General features: G+C 45.7%; 1 protein-coding gene across 4 annotated transcripts in view; it reads left to right on the top strand.

Annotated features, from left to right (window-relative positions):
* The window catches only part of LOC124136799 (MAGUK p55 subfamily member 7-like), a 113195-nt gene that overhangs the window by 75988 nt on the left and 9309 nt on the right, over positions 1 to 27898 (top strand). For 2 of the 4 annotated variants that reach the window (XM_048380513.1, XM_048380512.1), the window contains exons 3-15: positions 14033 to 14151; positions 14781 to 14852; positions 15687 to 15767; positions 17393 to 17524; positions 17808 to 17889; positions 18613 to 18698; positions 19728 to 19805; positions 21928 to 22124; positions 22499 to 22560; positions 24675 to 24761; positions 25299 to 25385; positions 27176 to 27256; positions 27573 to 27705. In XM_048380513.1, the coding sequence (XP_048236470.1) occupies positions 14033 to 14151; positions 14781 to 14852; positions 15687 to 15767; positions 17393 to 17524; positions 17808 to 17889; positions 18613 to 18698; positions 19728 to 19805; positions 21928 to 22124; positions 22499 to 22560; positions 24675 to 24761; positions 25299 to 25385; positions 27176 to 27256; positions 27573 to 27705 (1297 nt within the window). The remainder of the gene's footprint in view (positions 1 to 14032; positions 14152 to 14780; positions 14853 to 15686; positions 15768 to 17392; positions 17525 to 17807; positions 17890 to 18612; positions 18699 to 19727; positions 19806 to 21927; positions 22125 to 22498; positions 22561 to 24674; positions 24762 to 25298; positions 25386 to 27175; positions 27257 to 27572; positions 27706 to 27898) is intronic. The other 2 variants (XM_048380514.1, XM_048380515.1) reach the window with 2 other exon arrangements.

Here is a 27898-nt window from a genome sequence, read left to right as displayed (position 1 = left end):
TAAACTAATTTTTTCATGGCACCCCACTATATACATTGTACTTGTGATAGATTTGTCCCTTAGTATTGGAGGAAAGCATGAAGTGATGCAGGTAAATATTTTATTTTGCATGGCAGTCAACCCCAAAATACCTTGTTTGTATTACTTAGAAGTTGACGGGTGACAAGGTAGACACAATGTTATTGATAACAACTTCTTTTATACTGTAAAAAGCGACGTTTTGGTATAGATCCTAATATACCGAAATGTCGCTTTTTACAGTATTAAAGAAATTGATGCAGGTCTTAGACGTTTACCACGTTGGTGATACCCATGTATACTCCTGATGGACCAAGGATTGTGATCAGGATATGGAGTAATGGAACCCATGTCTGGGCTATTTAGAGACTGATAATCAATTGAATGCATGATACCATCTCTAGACACCTGAAACATCTAATGAAGTAGAGAATTGTGTTACTCTTAAGATAGAAATGCCCTCCACTTTTAAACAGGTTTAGCATTTAGACTGTGGCCTGGGTTGCAGGGTATAAGGCTGAGTACACAGCAATCAAGGAGAACAATTACATTGGCTCTGAGGTGTTCAGAGAACAAACTCTTTGACCCATGTTTCATATTCTGATAGGAATAATTTTATTTACACGCTCAGATTATCCCACTTGCACATTTTCACTTCAGAGTTCAGTTGATGTGAGTGTGAATACATCCTTCCTCATGTTCTGAAGCACTTCACCAGTAGGCATGTCACAGTTACTGTGCACAGTGATTTCCACAAACTCCACACAGGGTCTTCTCAGTCCTTTCAGAGACAATTGGAAGTGTGAGTGAGTTTGGTTGGGTTTAACCCCACTTTTAACAGTATTCCAGTTTTATCATGGCGTCAAGTGCAAGATGTCAGGTGTTGCAATGGATCCCTGCTATGGACTGGTTTCTTGCTTTCTTTGCTCTGCAATACCTTTGTGTTATGTAGAGAAGGAATGTTCTCGTGACCTTTGTGATTGTGGGTTATATTGTACCAGTGCTGGTGGAGCCCATTTGTTTGTGGACCCTTTGTAGGTAAGAAATATTACCAATATGGACTTGAGCTATGACAGGCAATAACAAAAGACATCTCACCCTGAAGCTTTTATGCGTTAAAAAAGAAGACATTTTGAAGTTAAATAACCCGACCCAATTGCTCAAAGCGATCTTAGCGCTTTGACTATCGTGTGGCTAGGTCCAGTTAGGATGGTCTAGCCCTATGATCACTGATAGACCAAGTTCTGGGAGTTGGCTTCATCTCAGAGTGTAGGTGCTATCTCCAGGAAAGTTGTTCTTCAGTTGAAGTCACAAAGTTTCAGTAACCTGATCTACAAGATGGGAGTCTTGACGGTTATGTCGTGTCAATGTCAATAGTGGTTGACATTCACATAATCATTTGGCAAACTACTTTGAACTTACTTCATTGATACTGATATTCTAAAGAATTATTTCAAGCCCTGATAACAGAGCCAGTGATTCCCTTGTGTGTGCAGACACAAATATCAGTGTAAGATTGTAGACTGTTGATGTGTTTTGAATGACTGTAGCAGAGTTGGTCAGTTGCCTCCTTTAGGTTTGCCCCAATATTAGGATGACGAGTTCGAATGTCTTCGATATCAAATATATCACAAATATATCGACATGAGAGTCAATAACAGTTTAAAACCCCTTGGCCTTCATTCACCGATATCTCCTGTGGAAGCCATTTTTTGGATGCTAAATGTCTACGACCTGTATCACTTAGCAGTTCCTCCAACAGTAAGTTGTAACACAGTGAATTGTCACACAGTGAGTTGTCACACAGTGAGTTGTCACACTGAGTGGTCACTGTGAGTTGTCACACAGTGAGTTGTCACACTGAGTTGTCACAGTCACACAGTGAGTTGTCACACTGAGTTGTCACAGTCACACAGTGAGTTGTCACAGTCACACAGTGAGTTGTCACAGTCACACAGTGAGTTGTCACAGTCACTCAGTGAGTTGTTACAGTCACTCAGTGAGTTGTCACAGTCACTCAATGAGTTGTTACAGTCACTCAGTGAGTTGTCACAGTCACTCAGTGAGTTGTCACAGTCACTCAGTGAGTTGTTACAGTCACACAGTGAGTTGTCATAGTCACACAGTGAGTTGTCACAGTCACACAGTGAGTTGTCACAGTCACACAGTGAGTTGTCACAGTCACACAGTGAGTTGTCACAGTCACTCAGTGAGTTGTCACAGTCACACAGTGAGTTGATACAGTCACACAGTGAGTTGTCACGGTCACTCAGTGAGTTGTCACGGTCACACAGTGAGTTGTCAAACTGCGTTGTCACACTGTTAGTTGTCACACTGTTAGTTGTCACTCAGTGAGTTGTCACACTGAGTTGTCACACTGTGAGTCGTCACACAGTGAGTTGTCACACTGAGTGGTCACTGTAAGTTGTCACACAGTGAGTTGTCACACTGAGTTGTCACAGTCACACAGTGAGTTGTTACAGTCACTCAGTGAGTTGTCACAGTCACACAGTGAGTTGTCACAGTCACTCAATGAGTTGTCACAGTCACTCAGTGAGTTGTCACAGTCACACAGTGAGTTGTTACAGTCACTCAGTGAGTTGTCACAGTCACACAGTGAGTTGTCACACTGTGAGTTGTCACACTGTGAGTTGTCACACTGTGAGTTGTCACACTGAGTTGTCACACTGAGTTGTCACTGTAAGTTGTCACACACTGAGTTGTCACACACTGAGATGTCACACACTGAGTTGTCACACTGAGTTGTCACACTGAGTTGTCACTGTTAGTTGTCACAGTCACCCACTGAGTTGTCACAGTCAAACACTGAGTTGTCACACTGTGAGTTGTCACATTGTTAGTTGTCACATTGTTAGTTGTCATACTGTGAGTTGTCACACTGTGAGTTGTCAGACTGAGTTGTCACACTGTGAGTTGTCACACTGAGTTGTCACACTGAGTTGTCACACTGTGAGTTGTCACACTGAGTTGTCACACTGTGAGTTGTCACATTGTTAGTTGTCATACTGTGAGTTGTCACACTGTGAGTTGTCACACTGTGAGTTGTCACACTGTGAGATAACTGAAATCAAACATGTTCGTATGTGTCACTTCTGGGATTTGTTGCTTCCATTTTTTCAGACTCTGCCTCTTGTTGTGATGGAGGTACAAATATGGATACGCTGAGAGGTCGACAGTTTTAATCTGCCTTGAGAGTGACTACACAATGTAGACACCTGCTTGATTTGCAGGGTAGCGACAAGTTTCACAAATTAGACTGCCTGGCTCGGACTATTTTGGACGTATTTCACACACTGTCTGCAGCAAGACCGTCAACTGACAATTAATGAGCTGCTCAAAGGCGTGGGGTTATATAAGGAAACAGGATATTGTCCCCCTGGAAAGATACTGTCGGTGCAAACTGTAAATATGCTGCACAAGGTAGAACTCAACAATTTCCCTTTTGTAGTAACTTGTACCAAAAAATATTTCGGAATCCAGTTTCAGAATGCTTTGCACCATTGAATCATATCATCAGTAATTATGACCTGTGTGTCATGTGGATTATTGTTAACTCACTAACCATGTAGACAATAAATAACAATAGCAGTTGACCTCCATTATATAGAGTAGGAGTCTCACTATCTAAGCATGGTGACAGGTACACATCAGACAATTAGGGGTAGAGGTCGACCTCCATTATATAGAGTAGTAGCCTCACTATCTAAGCATGGTGACAGGTACACATCAGACAATTAGGGGTAGAGGTCGACCTCCATTATATAGAGTAGTAGCCTCACTATCTAAGCATGGTGACAGGTACACATCAGACAATTAGGGGTAGAGGTCGACCTCCATTATATGGAGTAGTAGTCTCACTATCTAAGCATGGTGACAGGTACACATCAGACAATTAGGGGTAGAGGTCGACCTCCATTATATAGAGTAGTAGTCTCACTATCTAAGCATGGTGACAGATACACATCAGACAATTAGGGGTAGAGGTCGACCTCCATTATATAGAGTAGTAGTCTCACTATCTAAGCATGGTGACAGGTACACATCAGACAATTAGGGGTAGAGGTCGACCTCCATTATATAGAGTAGTAGCCTCACTATCTAAGCATGGTGACAGGTACACATCAGACAATTAGGGGTAGAGGTCGACCTCCATTATATAGAGTAGTAGTCTCACTATCTAAGCATGGTGACAGGTACACATCAGACAATTAGGGGTAGAGGTCGACCTCCATTATATAGAGTAGTAGCCTCACTATCTAAGCATGGTGACAGATACACATCAGACAATTAGGGGTAGAGGTCGACCTCCATTATATAGAGTAGTAGTCTCACTATCTAAGCATGGTGACAGGTACACATCAGACAATTAGGGGTAGAGGTCGACCTCCATTATATAGAGTAGTAGTCTCACTATCTAAGCATGGTGACAGATACACATCAGACAATTAGGGGTATAGAGTAGTAGTCTCTCTATCTTAACAAGGTCATGCATGAGGCCCAGTCCATGGTGCCGCAGTTCGCTGTGCAGAGTTGTCTCCCTTAGGCTCTCAGAACCTATGATCATGGGTTCAAATCCCGGTTCAGCCTGATTATGTTTCTAGGTTTGTCAGCACCACACCCGTGCTTGTCGGTTTCTCGTAGGTGGTAAACGTCTAACAACTGCTTGATTTCTGACCTCCCTCCCACATCAAGCTGACGCTCTGTAATACTGTTCAATGTGGTGGTAGACCAGAATCACTAACTGAGGCATTATCAAAACAATAAGGTTTAATTAATAAATTATCTTATTACTACAGATTATTTTAATGGATGGTCCGGGTTTGGTGTGCGACTTGTTAGCTCTGTATAAATCTCCCAACAATTCTGGTAATATCTTAGATTTCTTATGATTGATGTATGTAAAGAGGGTTAACCTCTCCTGTCTATAATCTCTCTTGTTATATGGGAACAATCAGTGTTGAAGGTTGTAGATGTTGATCATGTACAAATGTCAGCTCATTGACAAGTTTGGCCATTTTAATCATTCCCTTGAACCCTTGCCACAATTAATCAGGAAACTGTGGAGCCAGTTTAGAAGAAAGCAGCTATTGCAATATTGGTTTAACATGCTGGGGCACACGAAATAGCCATCACTATGAATCGAGATCGTGAGGGATAAATTATTTCAGACAAAGTAGCAATGTGAGTAGCTGACTTGTGGTGGCATTTTATGAAAAATATCAAGTTGGGTTACTGTGGAGCGTTTGGAAATGAAAGGTTAATTTGGGGGCTGAGATGAGGGGCCAATGCTCTGATGTGGTTAGTCTGGGGATTGAGTTACCTGTCAGTCCGTTAACAGCGCTGTGTCTGTCTGCAGCCTCCATTGAAGATGGATTCATCAGCCGCCATCACGACACTGTCTGTGGTGGAATACACAGTTTACTACTTTGTCAAAAGAAAGTATATTACGGTCATATTTTTTACAGTAATGCAATATACAAGTGAAAATATTTATTGACATTTTATTATAATGGAAGGCAGGATATGTGGAGGAAATTGTGAGGATATTCCACCATTTTAAATTGGTTTGTAAATTCTGCTGCCTTAAAAAAAATAAAAAACTGAAGAAAAAAATATAACAGTAATGCAGCCGGGAGTGAATATATTTATTGGTATCTTCTGACAATGGCGGACAGGATAGGCAGAGGTTTTTCTGACAATATTCGTCCATTTAACAATTTTATGTCGTCTTGTGTAGGAAAAGTGTTTATATAGCTTCAGAGTATGAAGCTATTAACTTTCTTATCCTCTTGATGACATAGACATGTTTCTTGTCAAGATGGAATGTATATTGTATGTGATATAATCAGTTTTATTGATATTGGTGGAAGACTGTTGATGTTGGTGAAATATGTCTGCAGTCCAGTGTGTTACCTTGACCTACAACACTAGGGGTCCAGAGGACCCCTAATTACTAATTTAAAGGGTCCGTACATTAATGAAATGGTGTCGTGTACTCTGGTAATTTTGGGTTAATGAATCTCACACACGGGTCTGTCTCCCACACAGTCAGTCTCACTCATGGGTCTGTCTCCCACACAGTCAGTCACAATCATGGGTCTGTCTCCCACACAGTCAGTCTCACTCATGGGTCTGTCTCCCACACAGGTCAGTCTCACTCATGGGTCTGTCTCCCACACAGTCAGTCTCACTCATGGGTCTGTCTCCCACACAGTCAGTCTCTCTCATGGGTCTGTCTCAAACACAGTCAGTCTCACTGATGGGTCTGTCTCCCACACAGTCAGTCTCACTCATGGGTCTGTCTCCCACACAGTCAGTCACAATCATGGGTCTGTCTCCCACACAGTCAGTCTCTCTCATGGGTCTGTCTCCCACACAGTCAGTCTCACTCATGGGTCTGTCTCCCACACAGTCAGTCTCACTCATGGGTCTGTCTCCCACACAGTTAGTCTCACTCATGGATCTGTCTCCCACACAGTCAGTCTCACTCATGGGTCTGTCTCCCACACAGTCAGTCACAATCATGGTTCTGTCTCCCACACAGTCAGTCTCACTCATGGGTCTGTCTCCCACACAGTCAGTCTCACTCATGGGTCTGTCTCCCACACAGTCAGTCTCACTCATGGGTCTGTCTCCCACACAGTCAGTCTCACTCATGGGTCTGTCTCCCACACAGTCAGTCTCACTCATGGGTCTGTCTCCCACACAGTCAGTCTCACTCATGTGTCTGTCTCCCACACAGTCAGTCTCACTCATGGGTCTGTCTCCCACACAGTCAGTCTCACTCATGGGTCTGTCTCCCACACAGTCAGTCTCACTCATGGGTCTGTCTCCCACACAGTCAGTCTCACTCATGGGTCTGTCTCCCACACAGTCAGTCTCACTCATGGGTCTGTCTCCCACACAGTCAGTCTCACTCATGGGTCTGTCTCCCACACAGTCAGTCTCACTCATGGGTCTGTCTCCCACATGGGTCAGTCTCACTCATGTGTCTGTCTCCCACACAGTCAGTCTCACTCATGGGTCTGTCTCCCACACAGTCAGTCTCACTCATGGGTCTGTCTCCCACATGGGTCAGTCTCACTCATGTGTCTGTCTCCCACACAGTCAGTCTCACTCATGGGTCTGTCTCCCACACAGTCAGTCTCACTCATGGGTCTGTCTCCCACACAGTCAGTCTCACTCATGTGTCTGTCTCCCACACAGTCAGTCTCACTCATGGGTCTGTCTCCCACACAGTCAGTCTCACTCATGGGTCTGTCTCCCACACAGTCAGTCTCACTCATGGGTCTGTCTCCCACACAGTCAGTCTCACTCATGGGTCTGTCTCCCACACAGGTCAGTCTCACTCATGGGTCTGTCTCCCACACAGTCAGTCTCACTCATGGGTCTGTCTCCCACACTGTCAGTCTCACTCATGGGTCTGTCTCCCACACAGGTCTGTCTCCCACACAGGTCAGTCTCACTCATGGGTCTGTCTCCCACACAGGTCAGTCTCCCACACAGTCAGTCTCCCTCATGGGTCTGTCTCCCACACGGGTCTGTCTCCCACACAGTCAGTCTCCCTCACGGGTCTGTCTCACATACAGTCAGTCTCACTCAAGGGTCTGTCTCCCACATAGGTCTGTCTCCCACACAGGTCAGTCTCACTCATGGTTCTGTCTCCCACACAGTCAGTCTCACTCATGTGTCTGTCTCCCACACAGTCAGTCTCACTCATGGGTCTGTCTCCCACACAGTCAGTCTCACTCATGGGTCTGTCTCCCACACAGTCAGTCTCACTCATGGGTCTGTCTCCCACACAGTCAGTCTCACTCATGGGTCTGTCTCCCACATGGGTCAGTCTCACTCATGGGTCTGTCTCCCACACAGTCAGTCTCACTCATGGGTCTGTCTCCCACACAGTCAGTCTCACTCATGGGTCTGTCTCCCACACAGGTCTGTCTCCCACACAGGTCAGTCTCACTCATGGGTCTGTCTCCCACACAGGTCAGTCTCCCACACAGTCAGTCTCCCTCATGGGTCTGTCTCCCACACGGGTCTGTCTCCCACACAGTCAGTCTCCCTCACGGGTCTGTCTCACATACAGTCAGTCTCACTCAAGGGTCTGTCTCCCACACAGGTCTGTCTCCCACACAGGTCAGTCTCACTCATGGTTCTGTCTCCCACACAGTCAGTCTCACTCATGGGTCTGTCTCCCACACAGTCAGTCTCACTCAAGGGTCTGTCTCCCACACAGGTCAGTCTTACTCATGGGTCTGTCTCCCACACAGTCAGTCTCACTCATGGGTCTGTCTCCCACACATGTCAGTCTCACTCATGGGTCTGTCTCCCACACAGGTCAGTCTCACTGATGGGTCTGTCTCCCACATAGGTCTGTCTCCCACACAGGTCTGTCTCACTCATGGGTCTGTCTCCCACACAGGTCAGTCTCACTCATGGGTCTGTCTCCCACACAGGTCAGTCTCACTCATGGGTCTGTCTCCCACACAGGTCAGTCTCACTCATGGGTCTGTCTCCCACACAGGTCAGTCTCACTCATGGGTCTGTCTCCCACACAGTCAGTCTCACTCATGGGTCTGTCTCCCACACAGTCAGTCTCACTCATGGGTCTGTCTCCCACACAGTCAGTCTCACTCATGGGTCTGTCTCCCACACAGACAGTCTCACTCATGGGTCTGTCTCCCACACAGTCAGTCTCACTCATGGGTCTGTCTCCCACACAGTCAGTCTCACTCATGGGTCTGTCTCCCACACAGTCAGTCTCACTCATGGGTCTGTCTCCCACACAGGTCAGTCTCACTCATGGGTCTGTCTCCCACACAGTCAGTCTCCCACACAGGTCAGTCTCACTGATGGGTCTGTCTCCCACATAGGTCTGTCTCCCACACAGGTCTGTCTCACTCATGGGTCTGTCTCCCACACAGGTCAGTCTCACTCATGGGTCTGTCTCCCACACAGGTCAGTCTCACTCATGGGTCTGTCTCCCACACAGGTCAGTCTCACTCATGGGTCTGTCTCCCACACAGGTCAGTCTCACTCATGGGTCTGTCTCCCACACAGGTCAGTCTCACTCATGGGTCTGTCTCCCACACAGTCAGTCTCACTCATGGGTCTGTCTCCCACACAGTCAGTCTCACTCATGGGTCTGTCTCCCACACAGTCAGTCTCACTCATGGGTCTGTCTCCCACACAGTCAGTCTCACTCATGGGTCTGTCTCCCACACAGTCAGTCTCACTCATGGGTCTGTCTCCCACACAGTCAGTCTCACTCATGGGTCTGTCTCCCACACAGGTCAGTCTCACTCATGGGTCTGTCTCCCACACAGGTCAGTCTCACTCATGGGTCTGTCTCCCACACAGGTCAGTCTCACTCATGGGTCTGTCTCCCACACAGGTCAGTCTCACTCATGGGTCTGTCTCCCACACAGTCAGTCTCACTCATGGGTCTGTCTTGTGCAGTTTCACAGTTTCAGAAAATGAAAATGTGACTAATTTTATTGCTTGTCAGTTGATTTCAGGGATTGTCTGTAGCCACAAGGTGTTTCATATTTTCTTATGGTGTCAGACATTGTCTGTGTTGGAGGACATTTAACTGTGTGCCATGGACAAAGGGGTCAATGTGCACCAGTAGATTGGAGGTGTTTTTTTCAGCTGAGCAGGCTCTGAATCAATAGGAGGACTGTAGGCTTAGATTTACTTGACCAGTTTGACCAGACAGAGGAGAGTTCGATTGGCACAGAGGATAACTCGGTGGGGGGTTTGATGGGGAGAGGGGGGTAACTGGGTGTGTGGGTTTGATGGGGAGAGGTGGGTAACTAGGTGTGGGGTTTGATGAGGAGAGGGGGGTAACTGGGTGTGGGTATTTGATGGGGAGAGGTGGGTAACTAGGTGTGGGGTTTGATGGGGAGAGGTGGGTAACTAGGTGTGGGGTTCGATTGGCAGAGAGGATAACTCGGTGGGGGGTTTGATGGGGAGAGGGTGTAACTGAGTGTGGGGTTTTATGGGGGAGAGGTGGGTAACTAGGTGTGGGGTTTGATGGGGAGAGGTGGGTAACTAGGTGTGGGGTTCGATTGGCAGAGAGGATAACTCGGTGGGGGGTTTGATGGGGAGAGGGGGGTAACTGAGTGTGGGGTTTGATGGGGAGAGGGGGTAACTGAGTGTGGGGTTTGATGGGGAGAGAGGGTAACTGAGTGTGGGGTTTGATGGGGAGAGGGGGTAAGTCGGTGGGGGGTTTGATGGGGAGAGGGGGGTAACTGAGTGTGGGGTTTGATGGGGAGAGGGGGTAACTCGGTGGGGGGTTTGATGGGGAGAGGGGGTAACTCGGTGGGGGGTTTGATGGGGAGAGGGGGTAACTGAGTGTGGGGTTTGATGGGGAGAGGGGGTAACTCGGTGGGGGGTTTGATGGGGAGAGGGGGGTAACTGAGTGTGGGGTTTGATGGGGAGAGGGGGTAACTCGGTGGGGGGTTTGATGGGGAGAGGGGGTAACTCGGTGGGGGGTTTGATGGGGAGAGGGGGTAACTCGGTGGGGGGTTTGATGGGGAGAGGGGGTAACTGAGTGTGGGGTTTGATGGGGAGAGGGGGTAACTAGGTGTGGGGTTTGATGGGGGAGAGGGGGGTAACTAGGTGTGGGTTTGATGGGGAGAGGGGGGTAACTGAGTGTGGGGTTTGATGGGGAGAGGGGGTAACTAGGTGTGGGGTTTGATGGGGAGAGGGGGTAACTAGGTGTGGGGTTTGATGGGGAGAGGGGGGTAACTAGGTGTGGGTTTGATGGGGAGAGGGGGGTAACTGAGTGTGGGGTTTGATGGGGAGAGGGGGTAACTGAGTGTGGGGTTTGATGGGGAGAGGGGGTAACTGAGTGTGGGGGTTTGATGGGGAGAGGGGGTAACTGAGTGTGGGGTTTGATGGGGAGAGGGGGTAACTCGGTGGGGGGTTTGATGGGGAGAGGGGGTAACTGAGTGTGGGGTTTGATGGGGAGAGGGGGTAACTAGGTGTGGGGTTTGATGGGGAGAGGGGGTAACTGAGTGTGGGGTTTGATGGGGAGAGGGGGTAACTGAGTGTGGGGTTTGATGGGGAGAGGGGGTAACTGAGTGTGGGGTTTGATGGGGAGAGGGGGTAACTGAGTGTGGGGTTTGATGGGGAGAGGGGGTAACTGAGTGTGGGGTTTGATGGGGAGAGGGGGTAACTGAGTGTGGGGTTTGATGGGGAGAGGGGGGTAACTGGGTGTGGGGTTTGATGGGGAGAGGGGGTAACTGAGTGTGGGGTTTGATGGGGAGAGGGGGGTAACTGAGTGTGGGGTTTGATGGGGAGAGGGGGGTAACTGGGTGTGGGGTTTGATGGGGAGAGGGGGGTAACTCGGTGTGGGGTTTGATGGGGAGAGGGGGGTAACTGAGTGTGGGGTTTGATGGGGAGAGGGGGGTAACTAGGTGTGGGGTTTGATGGGGAGAGGGGGTAACTAGGTGTGGGGTTTGATGGGGAGAGGGGGTAACTAGGTGTGGGGTTTGATGGGGAGAGGGGGTAACTGAGTGTGGGGTTTGATGGGGAGAGGGTGTAACTAGGTGTGGGGTTTGATGGGGAGAGGGGGTAACTAGGTGTGGGGTTTGATTGGGAGAGGGGGTAACTAGGTGTGGGGTTTGATGGGGAGAGGGGGTAACTAGGTGTGGGGTTTGATGGGGAGAGGGGGTAACTAGGTGTGGGGTTTGATGGGGAGAGGGGGTAACTGGGTGTGGGGTTTGATGGGGAGAGGGGGTAACTAGGTGTGGGGTTTGATGGGGAGAGGGGGGTAACTGGGTGTTGGGGTTTGATGGGGAGTGGGGGGTAACTATGTTTGGGGTTTGATGAGAGGTGGGTAACTAGGTGTGGGGTTTGATGAGGAGAGGTGGGTAACTAGGTGTGGGGTTTGATGGGGAGAGGTGGGTAACTAGGTGTGGGGTTTGATGGGGAGAGGTGGGTAACTAGGTGTGGGGTTTGATGAGGAGAGGGGGGTAACTAGGTGTGGGGTTTGATGAGGAGAGGTGGGTAACTGGGTGTGGGGTTTGATGGGGAGAGGGGGTAACTAGGTGTGGGGTTTGATGGGGAGAGGTGGGTAACTAGGTGTGGGGTTTGATGAGGAGAGGGGGGTAACTGGGTGTGGGGTTTGATGAGGAGAGGTGGGTAACTAGGTGTGGGGTTTGATGGGGAGAGGTGGGTAACTAGGTGTGGGGTTTGATGGAGAGAGGGGGGTAACTGGGTGTGGGGTTTGATGGGGAGAGGGGGTAACTAGGTGTGGGGTTTGATGGGGAGAGGTGGGTAACTCGGTGTGGGGTTTGATGGGGTGGGTGGGGGTAACTGGGTGTGGGGTTTGATGGGGAGAGGGGGGTAACTGAGTGTGGGGTTTGATGGGGAGAGGGGGTAACTAGGTGTGGGGTTTGATGGGGAGAGGGGGTAACTAGGTGTGGGGTTTGATGGGGAGAGGGGGTAACTGACTGTGGGGTTTGATGGGGAGAGGGGGTAACTGAGTGTGGGGTTTGATGGGGAGAGGGGGTAACTAGGTGTGGGGTTTGATGGGGAGAGGGGGTTACTAGGTGTGGGGTTTGATGGGGAGAGGGGGTAACTAGGTGTGGGGTTTGATGGGGAGAGGGGGTAACTAGGTGTGGGGTTTGATGGGGAGAGGGGGTAACTGGGTGTGGGGTTTGATGGGGAGAGGGGGTAACTAGGTGTGGGGTTTGATGGGGAGAGGGGGGTAACTGGGTGTTGGGGTTTGATGGGGAGTGGGGGGTAACTATGTTTGGGGTTTGATGAGAGGTGGGTAACTAGGTGTGGGGTTTGATGAGGAGAGGTGGGTAACTAGGTGTGGGGTTTGATGGGGAGAGGGGGTAACTAGGTGTGGGGTTTGATGGGGAGAGGTGGGTAACTAGGTGTGGGGTTTGATGAGGAGAGGTGGGTAACTAGGTGTGGGGTTTGATGAGGAGAGGGGGGTAACTAGGTGTGGGGTTTGATGAGGAGAGGGGGGTAACTGGGTGTGGGGTTTGATGGGGAGAGGGGGTAACTAGGTGTGGGGTTTGATGGGGAGAGGTGGGTAACTAGGTGTGGGGTTTGATGAGGAGAGGGGGGTAACTGGGTGTGGGGTTTGATGAGGAGAGGTGGGTAACTAGGTGTGGGGTTTGATGGGGAGAGGTGGGTAACTAGGTGTGGGGTTTGATGGAGAGAGGGGGGTAACTGGGTGTGGGGTTTGATGGGGAGAGGGGGTAACTAGGTGTGGGGTTTGATGGGGAGAGGTGGGTAACTAGGTGTGGGGTTTGATGAGGAGAGGTGGGTAACTAGGTGTGGGGTTTGATGAGGAGAGGGGGGTAACTAGGTGTGGGGTTTGATGAGGAGAGGGGGGTAACTGGGTGTGGGGTTTGATGAGGAGAGGTGGGTAACTGGGTGTGGGGTTTGATGGGGAGAGGGGGTAACTGGGTGTTGGGGTTTGATGGGGAGTGGGGGGTAACTATGTTTGGGGTTTGATGAGAGGGGCGTAACTAGGTGTGGGGTTTGATGAGAGAGGGGTAACTAGGTGTGGGGGTTTGATTGTGAGAGGGGGGTAACTAGGTGTGGAGGTTTGACGAGATAGGGGTAACTGGGTTTGGAGGTTTGATGATCTCCTCCAACTGTCCAGATTTACCAAATTCCAACACCCAGATGATCCCACAAGTCACCATTGACCTCTGAATGGTCAATATTCTCACCCCAACTCTACACCCAGATGATCCCACAAGTCACCATTGACCTCTGAATGGTCAATATTCTCACCCCAACTCTACACCCAGATGATCCCAACCATTGACCTCTGAATGGTCAATATTCTCACCCCAACTCTACACTAGATGATCGCACAAGTCACCACTGAGCTCCCCCAACGTGACCCCAAACTTACATTATCCTGTCCCCTGAGCTGGACGATGGTTTAGCCATTGGCCTGTAATTGCCTTAAAGGGACATTATCAAATTATGTGATTCTCCGTCAACCTTCCAGATGCCCAGAAGCTCCTGACAGCGCTGCCAAGCCTGGAGACACGACTTCCCAGCAAGGGTCCTGAGATCGCCTTCCTCCGCCGCTTCCTGCGCTCCAGGGACCTGCGTCTTCTACTGCACGTAAGCCAGCATTATGACTGTCGTGGGGGAAGACAGTGTGCGAGATGAGGATGTGGGAGAGCCCACCTGGGAATGATATGTAAAATACTGCCCAAAGCTGTTTGTGTAGTCATGACTGTTCTTTAAACATGAGGTATTTACCATACAGAACGATAATACAGTGGTATGGCTTGTTGGAGTTACTTGCTTACTTCATCCTATCAGATATTTGTGAGTTGTTGAATTATAACCTGCAGTAACCATGGTAACAGTTTTCTCTCAAGCTGTCTGGCATCTTGCAAAATGGTGTCTTAAAAAATTATTAAAAATGAGTAAAAACGAATTTGACTCTTTGTTCATGATGTAACAACAAAACTATTTGTGAATTGGAGCATTTCATGATTGTTCAGTGTTTGAGACTCATCTATAATTTACTCACAGTAAAATGAAGAAAATGTTCAATCATTGAAAAAGGTTTCAATAAAATGGTGACCAGTCTTGTTGACCATCACTGTCCCTGCGGTCAGACCCTAATTAGAACTCTGGTGGCATAGCCATTTGTGGCCAATCACTCACTGGCGCGGTTTGTTGCCACAGTGTGTGAGTTCCCTTCAGGTTATTGACATATAACACAATAATGTCTGTCACAGGTTTACCGATTACTTTCCACCAATCAACAAGTCCGTCCTGTGGCTGAGTTTGCCGTCTCCCAAGCTGCTGATGTGAGTAGGTTCAGTAGAGTTGTCTCCCTTCACAATATTGTCCAGACATTGATGTGGGCCCGATTGATGCACAGCTGGTGGTTGTTCTCTGTTGATTGATTATATTTTTGTTTGTAAAATAAGTGGTCATATGAAATGGTTAGCAAAAATAGATGAAAGAAATTATTGTTTACTCATCAAAAAACTGGTGGCCCACTAATTCACATGTTTTTGCTGATTTGTGACGTAGTATAACTAAATGATGTGGTGTTCTGTGTGCTGCTGTGATGTAGTATAACTAAATGATGTGGTGTTCTGTGTGCTGCCATGATGTGGTATAACTGAATGATGTGGTATAACTGAATGATATGGTATAACTGAATGATGTTCTGGTCCAGGTGTTCTGTATGCCGCCGTGATGTAGTATAACTAAATGATGTGGTGTTCTGTGTGCTGCCATGATGTGGTATAACTGAATGATGTGGTATAACTGAATGATATGGTATAACTGAATGATGTTCTGGTCCAGGTGTTCTGTATGCCGCCGTGATGTAGTATAACTAAATGATGTGGTGTTCTGTGTGCTGCCATGATGTGGTATAACTGAATGATGTGGTATAACTGAATGATGTGGTATAACTGAATTATATGGTATAACTGAATGATGTGGTGTTTGTTCTGGTCCAGGTGTTCTGTGTGATTTGCTATAACTGGTTTGTTCTGGTCCAGGTGTTCTGTGTGATTTGCTATAACTGGTTTGTTCTGGTCCAGGTGTTCTGTGTGATTTGCTATAACTGGTTTGTTCTGGTCCAGGTGTTCTGTGTGATTTGCTATAACTGGTTTGTTCTGGTCCAGGTGTTCTGCTCCATACGCTGCCAAGAAGAGGACCTGAGAGTACAAGAACTCCTCGACATCTTGTCTAAACCTCATTTACAGGTACAGAGCTTGTTACAAACTATATGGAGAGGCTTCTCAGGTCTGCAATGCAGGGGTCCGGAAAATTTAAAATCCCAATCGGACATTTGCATTTAGGCCACGCCCCCTTCAAATAAGTTGTTACGTACAGTGTTCCCTCGTTATTGAGCGCTTCGGTTACAGCGCGGTAAAGCATGGCTCCCAAAATTTACTAACATTTTTAGTGAACTCAAGTTTTCCAATGACACAATGTTTTCCCCCATCTCAGAAAACATTATCAGCTGATCACCACAAAATACAAGTCAACAAATCCGAATTGAAGAATGCAATTTAATCCTATCATTATAATATCTGGTAATAAAAACATTGCTCACTGTTTATCTGGAGTTTGCAATATATTTGATTAATATTATTCAATATTTCATTCAATAATTATAATAATGTTTACAATAATTTCGGCGAAATCATATGCGACGTGATCCGAAGATCACACAACCCACCGTTATTTACAGCAACCACAGTCAGATTACCGCTATTGACGCTTTGAAATGAACTCTAGTTGCAAGAGAATGGATACAATATCATAAATGCGGTACCATGACTCTCTAAAAGTCATATTTGAGGCAGTTTGACTATTAAATGTCAACATAACGTTTTCGCAATCGAAATACATGTAGTGCGAGAAGTCCCTACAGTGACTGGTCAAAATCGTTCCATACGTAAAAAAATATCCTGTATACCATCTGTACCAAGGTGCTACGCTTATGGTTTTTCATAATTTTAAGTATATATGGTGGAAGCTGCAACTAAAATAACACGATATTGGAATTTATTCTTCCTGATAAAATAATAATTTCAGATACAATTTCTTCCCACCATTGCATCAAAATTCTTTAAAGTGGTATCACTGGGTACGTTTTAACTGAATCACCGGTAGATTGGGAGGAAACGTGTGCACAGTTGATTGCTATTTCCGGCTTAGTTTACGAGAAAATACACACAGTAATCTTAATCTCTGCATATAAAACAATGCCTTTGAGAGCAGGAAATACATTTTATATGGTAAAAATCATCCTGTCTAGTGATGTTTCACATCAAATTTCATACTTTTATTGACCAAGTTTGTTATGCCTGTTTATTCACCTGAAGTCGTTGAAGGTATACGATAACGCTCATCAATTATTTGGACCCTGAAGGTAGCGTTGTTTGTTTTTTAAAATGTCCGGACAGAAAAGTTTAAATGTCTGGTAAGCAATATTTTAAACCGGACATTTGAGATTCCCAATCGGACATGTCCGGTGCATATGACCCTTTCCGGACCCCTGCTGCAATGTGAAATAAAAATGACAATTTGGGTGTCTTCTTTTCTACTGTTGTCCCAAAACATAAACTAGGGCTGAAGAAGGGAAGTAACCCTTTAACATTGGATATAAAGGTGTTCGTTATAATTTCAGGTTTATTTCAACTGACCATCATTTCATGAAATCAACCAAAGAAACATTTTTAAAACATATATATTTCATAGGTTGTGAATAAACTCCTTCCTGATCCAAGTGGTTAAACAGAGAAACTCTAGTTATCCATGCCTTCACCTTGGGACTGATGTTGTGTGGATTCTGTGGTAATGTCTGCTCTTCTCGTATCAGGCGCTGTTGTACACCCATGACAAGATCTCGAGGTCGGACTACTCGCCTCAGGTTGGACCCCTCGCAGAGGAGGTAGACGAAGATGAGGCTGCTGTCAAGGTCGTCCGACTCATCAAGAGCAATGAGCCACTGGTAGGAATATAACGAGCCTGATATGAGTTCAGTGAACGTGGAAATGCAGTGACAAGTGATGTTCAGACTAATTTTGAATTTATTATTCTCTGGTTTTCTTGACAAGTTTGCATCATAATTTAGTTTTAGTTTAAACTGATAATGAATGTCGATTGGTTGTTAAGTGACACAGCTGATAGTGTGTGTTGATTGGTTGTAGGGTGTGACAATACAGCTGATAGTGTGTGTTGATTGGTTGTAGGGTGTGACGATACAGCTGATAGTGTGTGTTGATTGGTTGTAGGGTGTGACGATACAGCTGAATGAGGATTCCGGCAACATCGAGGTGGCGCGGGTGTTACATGGAGGAGCAGCAGACAGAAGCGGTGGGTTTACCACGAGTTTTGCGACTCGATATCACTGAAATATTCAAACAGACTATTTTGTTTACTGTAAGTTTGGAAGAAGACATTTTGCCTGACCAATTTAATTTCACAGGGTAAGTCCAACTTGGTAAGGCTTGTGAGACAAGACATCTGTCACATGACATCATTTAGTCAAAATATTCATCATACTTTTTGACCACGCTGAATGCAAACTGATGTGTTCAACATATTTGTGACTTTATTAAACAGAACTGAGATATTTCATACACATAAAGGGAAACAACACTCCAACCCTCTGTCATCTGGCTGGCGCCGTATTAATTAGCCCGCATAATCTCCAGATGCCAATTACCATCAGCGACCCAACAAACTGGGCTTCAGACCAACAAGGGGTCATTTGAAGGACCTCATTGACAGCAAAGGGGAATCCCCTTGAATCCTGGACACGGCTTACGATAACCTTTCACCTTGCAAATTCACTCCGTGTGTAAATGTGAATGTACTATTATGTTTTTTTAGTATACAGCAAATACATGTACATAATTTTTAGCAAAAATGAAATTAGTCCGAGGCATGATACATACTGGTAGTATTTAATCAAGATCACCAGAACCAATCAGATGTCATCATTCTAACATGGATAATATCAGGTACCGTTCACCTGCCAACACATTACCCTCCTATAGAGTGTGACACTGGAGTGTCTGTGGACTTCTGTTGCAGGTTTGATCCACGTCGGGGACGAGGTCCATGAGGTGAATGGTGTGTGTGTCCGGGGCTGCGATCCCAATGAGGTCGTTGACATTCTGGTGAGTGGTGTACTCTGAACATGTCGTGTGTCAAATAGCATCTTGCAGAACTTAGCTGATTGTATTATGACCTATTATCTCAGCTCTGTATGTATTCATCGGTATCCTTCCATAATACAGAACTTAGCTGATTGTATTATGACTTATTATCTCGGCTCTGTATGGATTCATAATAACAATTAATATAGTTCCTAAATGAAAGCAGCATTCTTATAATGTTTATATGTTTAAAACAGAAGAAGGCTCAGCACAAAAAAGTCTTAATCTCATTGTTTATAAGGTGTCTAGAATTCTGGAATGATCCATTCATTAATCAGGTGTGACTGGCATGCATTATGTAAATCAATTTCTGTTCTGCATTTTGGGAGTGAACTGATTCATCTGCTGTATGACATGTCAAATGCCCTGGTAAAGCATTTAGAAATCATTGACTGAAGTATCACTGATGCGTATTCGACTTCATGTCCTGATTGGACCTCTCATGAATTGTAATGAAGTTAGTAGATCTGATACAGTCTGTAGTCTGAAACAGTGAAGATTGTGACGTGAGTTGTGATGAAGTTAGTAGATCTGATACAGTCTGTAGTCTGAAACAGTGAAGATTGTGACGTGAATTGTGATGAAGTTAGTAGATCTGATACAGTCTGTAGTCTGAAACAGTGAAGATTGTGACGTGAATTGTGATGAAGTTAGTAGATCTGATACAGTCTGTAGTCTGAAACAGTGAAGATTGTGACGTGAATTGTGATGAAGTTAGTAGATCTGATACAGTCTGTAGTCTGAAACAGTGAAGATTGTGACGTGAATTGTGATGAAGTTAGTAGATCTGATACAGTCTGTAGTCTGAAACAGTGAAGATTGTGACGTGAATTGTGATGAAGTTAGTAGATCTGATACAGTCTGTAGTCTGAAACAGTGAAGATTGTGACGTGAATTGTGATGAAGTTAGTAGATCTGATACAGTCTGTAGTCTGAAACAGTGAAGATTGTGATGTGAATTGTGATGAAGTTTCATCATTGATGTTTCAGTCGAGGATAACCGGCCCCGTGACGCTGAAGCTGGTGCCAAGCAACTCCAAGAACGGCCCAGACCAACGCCAGTGTCAGGTAACTGTCTCACATGCGAGGGTTGGGGGATAAGTCCTGAGCCCACATTGAAGAAGTGGAGGAATAATGAAACAAATATTTGTGAAGGTTACTTGATGTCATAGAGATAGAGCCACAAAATGTTGAGTCCGTTAAGCAAATTGTTTCGCTGTCACAAGTCAGTAGAAATGAAAAATGGACCTACGTGTAGAAAGTGCAGTGAAAAGGGCACCTTATCTCACATCCACTAGGATATGAATACAGCACACATGGGAAGGAGCCCTGTCCTATGCAACCATACTGAGTTGGCCTGCAGAGTTCAAACATGGAAGAGAGAGTCTTGACGATGACCCGCGTCCTGGAAGGCCTGTGTTTTCTGCAACACCAGAAATTACCAAGAGAATCCACGATATGGTGATGACCGGCCAGCCAATGACTGGCTTTTGCTAGTTCTGTAGGCATTCCCAGGAGAGAGTACAGTCTATTACCACAGAGACTGTCATGATAAAGAAGATATCAGCTCACGGGGTTCCAAAGTTTCTGACATCTCACCAAACCTGCACCAGGCATCACATGTCTGATTAAGAAAAGCAGGAAAAGTTCTGGCCTCTGGTTTATAGAATACTGAGGTGTCTGTCATCATGGTGGACTGTCGACCAAAAGGCCAGACAATAAACAGAGCATATCATGCTGCATTTTTGAGGCAATTACGGGATAAAGTTGAGACGACGAGATGTGGGAAGCTGAGAAAAAGAGAAATCTTCTGTCAGGATAATCTGCCTGGGCACAAATCACTCGTTGCCATGGATACATTCCACAAGTGTGGCCTTGAACTCCTTCAGCATCCACCTGATTCTCGACTCCCCAAACATGAAGAAATCTCTCGCTGGAACCCATTTCAACTTGAACGATGATGTTGTGCCAGCCAAGAGAAGAACTTCTACGAAACTGGGATAAAATCCCTCCAACATCGTTGGCAAAAGTGTATCAATATGAAATGGGATTATACTAAAAACTATATCACTTTAATGTCTTTGTGTCAAGTCTTTTTATGTGAATCTCGAACCTTATAAGTCACCATCATAGCATAATGTCAGATCTCACCTTATCATATGCCCCTCAATGATATGGGGTATGTTGCATGTGTGATAGAGCCAACATGAAGACCGTCGTATCACAGGGGGTGTAATAACCCAGACCCGTATTATGCCCCCTTCCAAGTTGATATGGCTAATCAATGCAATTTGAATGGGCGATCGATATCAGCCTGGGTGGTAAGAAATTGGAGTTGAGTCCTTTGGTGTCTCGTCTGCTCGGCTAGCTTTCCAGTGACAATGTCCTCAAAACAAGGTGAACATGTTTTTACGGACATACACAAAATTTTGAGATGTTGTATGGATGGATACATTTTCCAATTTGATGTTAAGGTATGTGATAAAAGGGTTGTTATAGGGCAGTTTTCATATCATACCCCATATCAATCCGAGATCTCCATATCAACCCGAGATCTCCATATCAACCCGAGATCCCCAGATCCCCATATCAACCGGAGATCCCCAGATCCCCATATCAACCCGAGATTCCCATATCAACCCGAGATCTCCATATCAACCCGAGATCCCCAGATCCCCATATCAACCGGAGATCCCCAGATCCCCATATCAACCCGAGATTCCCATATCAACCTGAGATCCCCATATCAACCTGAGATCTCCATATCAACCCGTGATCTCCATATCAACCTGAGATCCCCAGATCCCCATATCAACCCGAGATTCCCATATCAACCCGAGATCCCCATATCATCCTGAGAATCCCAAATCAGCCTGTGACACTGTGGTATATCTCACATTACTTCATATGACTCCATGTTACATATGGGTCGATGGGGTAGCCTTGTGGTTAAAACAATCGCTCGTCATGCCGACGACACGGGTTCGATATCTGACATGGGTACTATGTGTGAAGCCCATTTCTGGTGTCCCCGGCCATGATATTGCTGGAATATTGCTAAAAGCGGGGGAAAACCATACTCCCTCACACGCACACACACACACACACACACACACACACACACACACACACACACCTCCCCCCCTCCCATGTTACATCTCCTGGTGATGTCTCCTGGCCCTTGTTTCAGATGAGAGTGAAGGCACTGTTTGACTACACCCCCGAGACGGACACCACCAATCCCTGCCCCGAAGCTGGGCTCGAGTTTCGGAGAGGAGATGTCCTTCACATTGTCAATCAAGATGACCCCACCTGGTGGCAAGCCAGGAAAGAAGGGGAGACAATCACTAGTGCTGGCCTTATTCCTAGTAAACAGCTCCAAGAGAGGTAACGTGTTTCAGTTGGGCCGTGCATCATCTGACAAAGGAAATCTGTATCAGCTTCTTCCTGTTTAGGGCAAAATATTCAGTAATCAGCAAACTTTTGTATTAGGGGCAGTTGTATAGCCTAGTGGTTAAAGCGTTCACTCGTCACACTGAAGACCTGGGTTCGATTCCCCACATAAGTACAATGTGTGAAGCCCATTTCTGGTGTCCCCGCCATGATATTGCTGGAATATTGCTAAAAGCGGCGTAAAAACATACTCACTCACTTTTGTATTATTAGGATCTGGATCCAGAAAAAAGTTGTATATTTTTTTAATGCAAAGAAGTTTGAATATTGTCTTCTATAAAGCTAGTCATCTTGTCCTGCTGTTCCAGGAATGAGATGCAGCGAAGAGCGGATGCCAAGGGTTCCCCGGGACAAGTGCGCAATGGGACAAGTGAGTTGTGGGCAGGTGGAACACCCGAGACTGCACCGCGTGTTGGTCCATCCTCCTTTAGTTCTCTACCACAAACTGAGTCTGACTGGACACGCTCCGTCGATGTCTGTGAACCACACAGCCTAACTACATAGGGGAGGATATAAGTTACAGTTAAGAAAACAAAAACCTCTTGTCATGAGAGACCTTGGTTAGAAGAGGTTCCCAGCACTCCTTGGCTGGTCCCCTGTGACCTAGGTTAGAAGAGGTCCCTAGGACCCCATGGCTGTACCTGTGACCTAGGTTAGAATGATCTGATGCCTTGAGTCTGATCTGATGCCTTGAGTCTGATCTGATACCTTGAGTCTGATCCCAAGTAGCTGTGGGAGGCTGCTGACAGAGATGGAGGCGACGAGGACGCTACTTTCTGGTGAAGCGATGCTGGTGTCTGGCGCAGGGCATCATTAACAAATGGAGCTACAACACGCTGGCTAATTGATGAAAATGTGTTGATGAACTGGGACTTAGGAATGTGGAGAGGAGTTGGTTTCAGAAATGATGTCCAACTTACAAATTTTGCAATTACGTTTAAGTTTACCACCTGTGTTCTGCGGCCAATCAGAACATCCATGTTACCTGGCTTAACGTGCTGTGGACCTTGGTGCTCCTTGATTATTCTAGAAATGTTAAATACTGGTCAGTGTTGTTCCCGCTGGACAGTCTACTGGGCACCACAGGGGCACCACAGGGGCACCACAGGGGCACCACAGGGGCACTTCCCTCTCTCTAGCTTCTGTCCACATGCAATATTTACCTCAGTATGTGAAAGGGGGGCTTGCCTTTTCAGCCGTGTAGAGTTACACTAGGGCTCTGTCTTGCATGGTGGCTTCATCCAAGCAATGTCAATGGCTCGAAGATTCTGAAAATGAATGCCCCTTGCTGTGTGGATAAAAATCTTATTTACAGTAAACTACGTTTATAACAAACACAACAGATATAACAAACTGTTCTTTGGTCCTGGGCATTTGCCATATATTTTATCATATGAAGTTGATGAATATAATGAGTGAGTGAGATTGATTTTACGCTGCTTTTGGCAATATTCCAACAATATCACGGCGGGGGACACCAGAAATGGGCTTCACACATTGTACCCATGTCGGGAATCGAACCTGGATCTTTGGCGTGACGAGCGGACGCCTTAACCACTAGGCTACCCGACCGCCCCTGGATATAACGAACATGCTCATAACGAAATAACAGATATGGCCAACTCACGTTGTGGTCCCAGGTGTACTCTGTCAACGATAATGTTTAAGTGTAATAGAACTGTTAATCCCTGAGCTGAGCTCCTCACGTGGCACCAATCTGACTATCAAAATATCCGCAGCCAAGCACGGCTGTTCAAAGTGTCAATAAACAATTGAAGGCAGTTGATTTACTCTTTAAGTACTGACACTTTGTCCTCAAACTACACCCTCAGTTAACAATAGTAACACAGTGATTGAAGTGGATATATTCTGTACATGTACAGTGCACACTTTTGTTATTTATTGAGTAACATGATGTCACATGACTTGATAAACGATGTCTGACATCGAAATGCGTATAACAAACGATGGATATAACTAAAATTAGTGGTCCCTTTGAGTTCGTTATAACTGTAGTTTACTGTATTTTGTTTTTGTGATTTTGTTGGTTTAAAGATTCTTGAATGGTTGGAATGAAAATATATGTATATATGTGTATCTCTTGAAAATTGTAATCTGTGGGTACAATATAAATGGAACAAAAGAGGAGACTAAAAGTGAAGTGAAGTTAATGGGCAACATCCAGCATGTATCTTCAGGCTTGGTGAGATGAAAACAAGCTTTTTCAATTTTTTTTGTTATATTCCAATTTTGATCAGCAGCTTTGTAGACCAGGTAACGTCACTATGCCTTGGAGTGTCCGTATAGTCATGTCTGTTGAGTACTGGGCCATTGTGGAGCAGTGATTTGACCCACACGTTGTACCACACCTGGTTGTTAAGGCAAGCCCGTCTTTGTATGAATATCGTGATTATGCTTGTTTCTATTCTTCACCTGTTCACAGCTCACATACATTCTCTTTCTGTTTATTTGTGTCCGCCCCAGGACAACTGAGCCCATGTCGGTACAGTCCAAGAATTCCGCGCCAAAAGAAATTACGTAAAACAATGTACCACGCTGTACAGAATGGAGGTACCGGGCTCTGTCCTATTTGCTAACAGTCAATAAATTAAACGTTGTGGTTCAGATATTGCGTAATGCAATACATGTAACATATAAATGGTTGGCAGTTTCATAAAAAACACAACAACTATTATATGTAAATTGCACTTTAATTTTGTTTTTTCTATAAATTTGTGTATGTCAGTAAGACTGATTTGGTTGGCTTCAAGAACGTGATGGGGCAGTTTGAATGTTCGGGACCACAACCTTTATTCTGTGTTCTAGTCATGTGCCGCTTCCCTCGGCACCACGAGCTGTACTTGCCTGGCAGGGACTTGGGAAGCATCTTTCTTTGTAGATTATTGTAAATTTGTTTTATTAAGAAACTAATTTATTTAAATCAAATTCTGTGACATTTAATCAACACATGTCACCAATCAAATATTTCTCTATATCTCTGATATTTTGCTATACATGTGTGTTCTTACCTGGGTGTAGTTGACAATGTAACATGTAAAAGTGAGACTAGATTCCTGACTGCGGGTGAAAGAGATGTTGATGTTTCAGAGTATGACACGGAAGAAATCCCCACGTACGAGGAGGTGGAACAGTATCAGCCAAAGCCCAACAAACGCAGACCGATAGTGCTCATAGGTAGGCCATTAGTTCATAGGTAGGCCATTAGTTCACATGTAGGTCGTTAGTGCTCATAGGTGGGCCATTAGTTCACATGTAGGCCGTTAGTGTCCATAGGTGGGCCATTAGTTCACATGTATGCCGTTAGTGCTCATAGGTGGGCCATTAGTTCATATGTAGGCCATTAGTTCACATGTAGGCCATTAGCTCATAGGTAGACCATTGATTCCCATGTAGGCCATTAGTTCACATGTAGGCCATTAGCTCATAGGTAGGCCATTAGTTCATATGTAGGCCATTAGTTCATAGGTAGACCATTAGTTCACAGGTTGGCCATTAGTTCATATGTAGGCCATTAGTTCACCTGTAGGCCATTAGTTTACAGCTTGGTCATTAGTTCATATGTAGGCCATTAGTTCACATGTAGGCCGTTAGTGCTCATAGGTAGGCCGTTAGTGCTCATAGGTAGGCCATTAGTTCATATGTAGGCCATTAGTTCACATGTAGGCCATTAGCTCATAGGTAGACCATTGATTCCCATGTAGGCCATTAGTTCACATGTAGGCCATTAGCTCATAGGTAGGCCATTAGTTCATATGTAGGCCATTAGTTCACATGTAGGCCGTTAATTCACAGGTTGGACATTAGTTTATATGTAGGCCATTAGTTCACATGTAGGCCATTAGATCATAAGTAGGCTGTTAGCTCATAGGTAGGCCATTAGTTCACATGAAGGCCATTAGTTCACAGGTAGACCATTAGTTCACAGGTTGGCCATTAGTTCATATGTAGACCATTAGTTCACATGTAGGCCATTAGTTCACATGTAGGCCATTAGTTCACAGGTTGGCCATTAGTTCATAAGTAGGCCGTTAGCTCATAAGTAGGCCATTAGTTCCTATGTAGGCTATTAGTTCACAGGTAGGCCATTGGTTCATATGTAGGCCGTTAGTTCACAGGTTGGACATTAGTTTATATGTAGGCCATTAGTTCACATGTAGGCCATTAGTTCACAGGTCGGCCATTAGTTCATATGTAGGCTGTTAGCTCATAGGTAGGCCATTAGTTCCTATGCAGGCCATTAGTTCACAGGTAGGCCATTAATTCACAGGTCGGCCATTAGTTCATATGTAGGCTGTTAGCTCATAGGTAGGCCATTAGTTCCTATGTAGGCCATTAGTTTATATGTAGGCCGTTAGCTTATAGGTAGGCCATTAATTCATAGGAAGACCATTAGTTCACATGTAGGCCATTAGTTCTAAGTTCAATCGTTCAAATGTTGGCCATTAGTTCATAGGTAGGCCATGAGCTCATAGGTAGGCCATTAGTTCACATGTAGGCCATTAGTTCATAGGTAGACCATTAGTTCACAGGTTGGCCAATAGTTCACAGGTTGGCCATTAGTTCATATGTAGGCCATTAGTTCACATGTAGGCCATTAGTTCACGTGTAGGCCATTAGTTCACAGGTTGGCCATTAGTTCATATGTAGGCCGTTAGCTCATAGGTAGGCCATTAGTTCCTATGTAGGCGATTAGCGGTATTACATTGTGAGACTGCCTCAGTGGTCTGCCCAGAAAGTGTAAGGTTGTGGGTTTGATCCCTGGACTTGTCATATCAAAAGGCATTAAAGGGCTAAAAAGGGACTGGTTGCCTCAGAGTCAGTATACTGTGTCTAAGTTGGGTATTCTCAGGCAAGCGCACCTGCAAGCTAACACACTAACAAGCTAACACACTAACTCACTAAGACGAACACTGACACTAAGTCATGTAACGTTGTGATAATGTCTTCTCCTTGTGTGCATGCAGGTCCTGCTGGGGTAGGCTGCAATGAGCTGAAACGTCGACTGAAGGCCAGCAACCCTGTCCACTTCCTGGAGGCCGTGCCATGTACGTACAACTTGCTTCTCCGTCCTCACTCAACTAGGGTCGTGTACTTGCCATGTAAACTACAACAAACATATAGCTTCAGTCCTGTTGCTACGTATACAGTGAACCCCTGCTGATCAGGACCAAACAACACATGTTTACATTTATTCTGACCACAGGTGATCACGCTCAACTGTGTGATTTGATGCTCATGATATCAATCACTGGAATGTTTGGAATTTGCAGACAGCCATCACATGGCTGGACAATTGTTGAGTGCGATGATAAACAAGAAACAAATCAGCAACAACTTCATGAGACTTTGGATATGTTTCAGACACCTCAAGGCCGAAGAAGCCGTTTGAGCAAGATGGCAAGGAGTACCATTTTGTGACTCGGGAAGAGATGGAGTCGGGCATCATGGAGCAAAGGTCAGTTGCTGATGAGGCAGGTCACAGCTCAAAGGTCATGTAAGTAACTCAAGGTCATCTGAATGTGTGTTGTGAACTGTAGGAGGCTCACCGACATCACGGACACTGTAGTCTTGTAGTTACAGCTCACCAACACTTGTGGACACTCTAGACATACATTTGCACTACTGCTCAAAAGGATGTCACTGTGCGTTTGAATTGTGATCTGTAACTGATATGTAAGTTCAGTTCC

The sequence above is a fragment of the Haliotis rufescens genome, unplaced genomic scaffold (genome assembly GCF_023055435.1).
Source record: "Haliotis rufescens isolate VD_foot unplaced genomic scaffold, xgHalRufe1.0.p SCAF_31, whole genome shotgun sequence".
In the NCBI taxonomy this organism is placed as follows: domain Eukaryota; kingdom Metazoa; phylum Mollusca; class Gastropoda; order Lepetellida; family Haliotidae; genus Haliotis; species Haliotis rufescens.
Note: the sequence above shows the minus strand (reverse complement) of the source record. Positions and strands in the feature narration are given on the sequence as shown.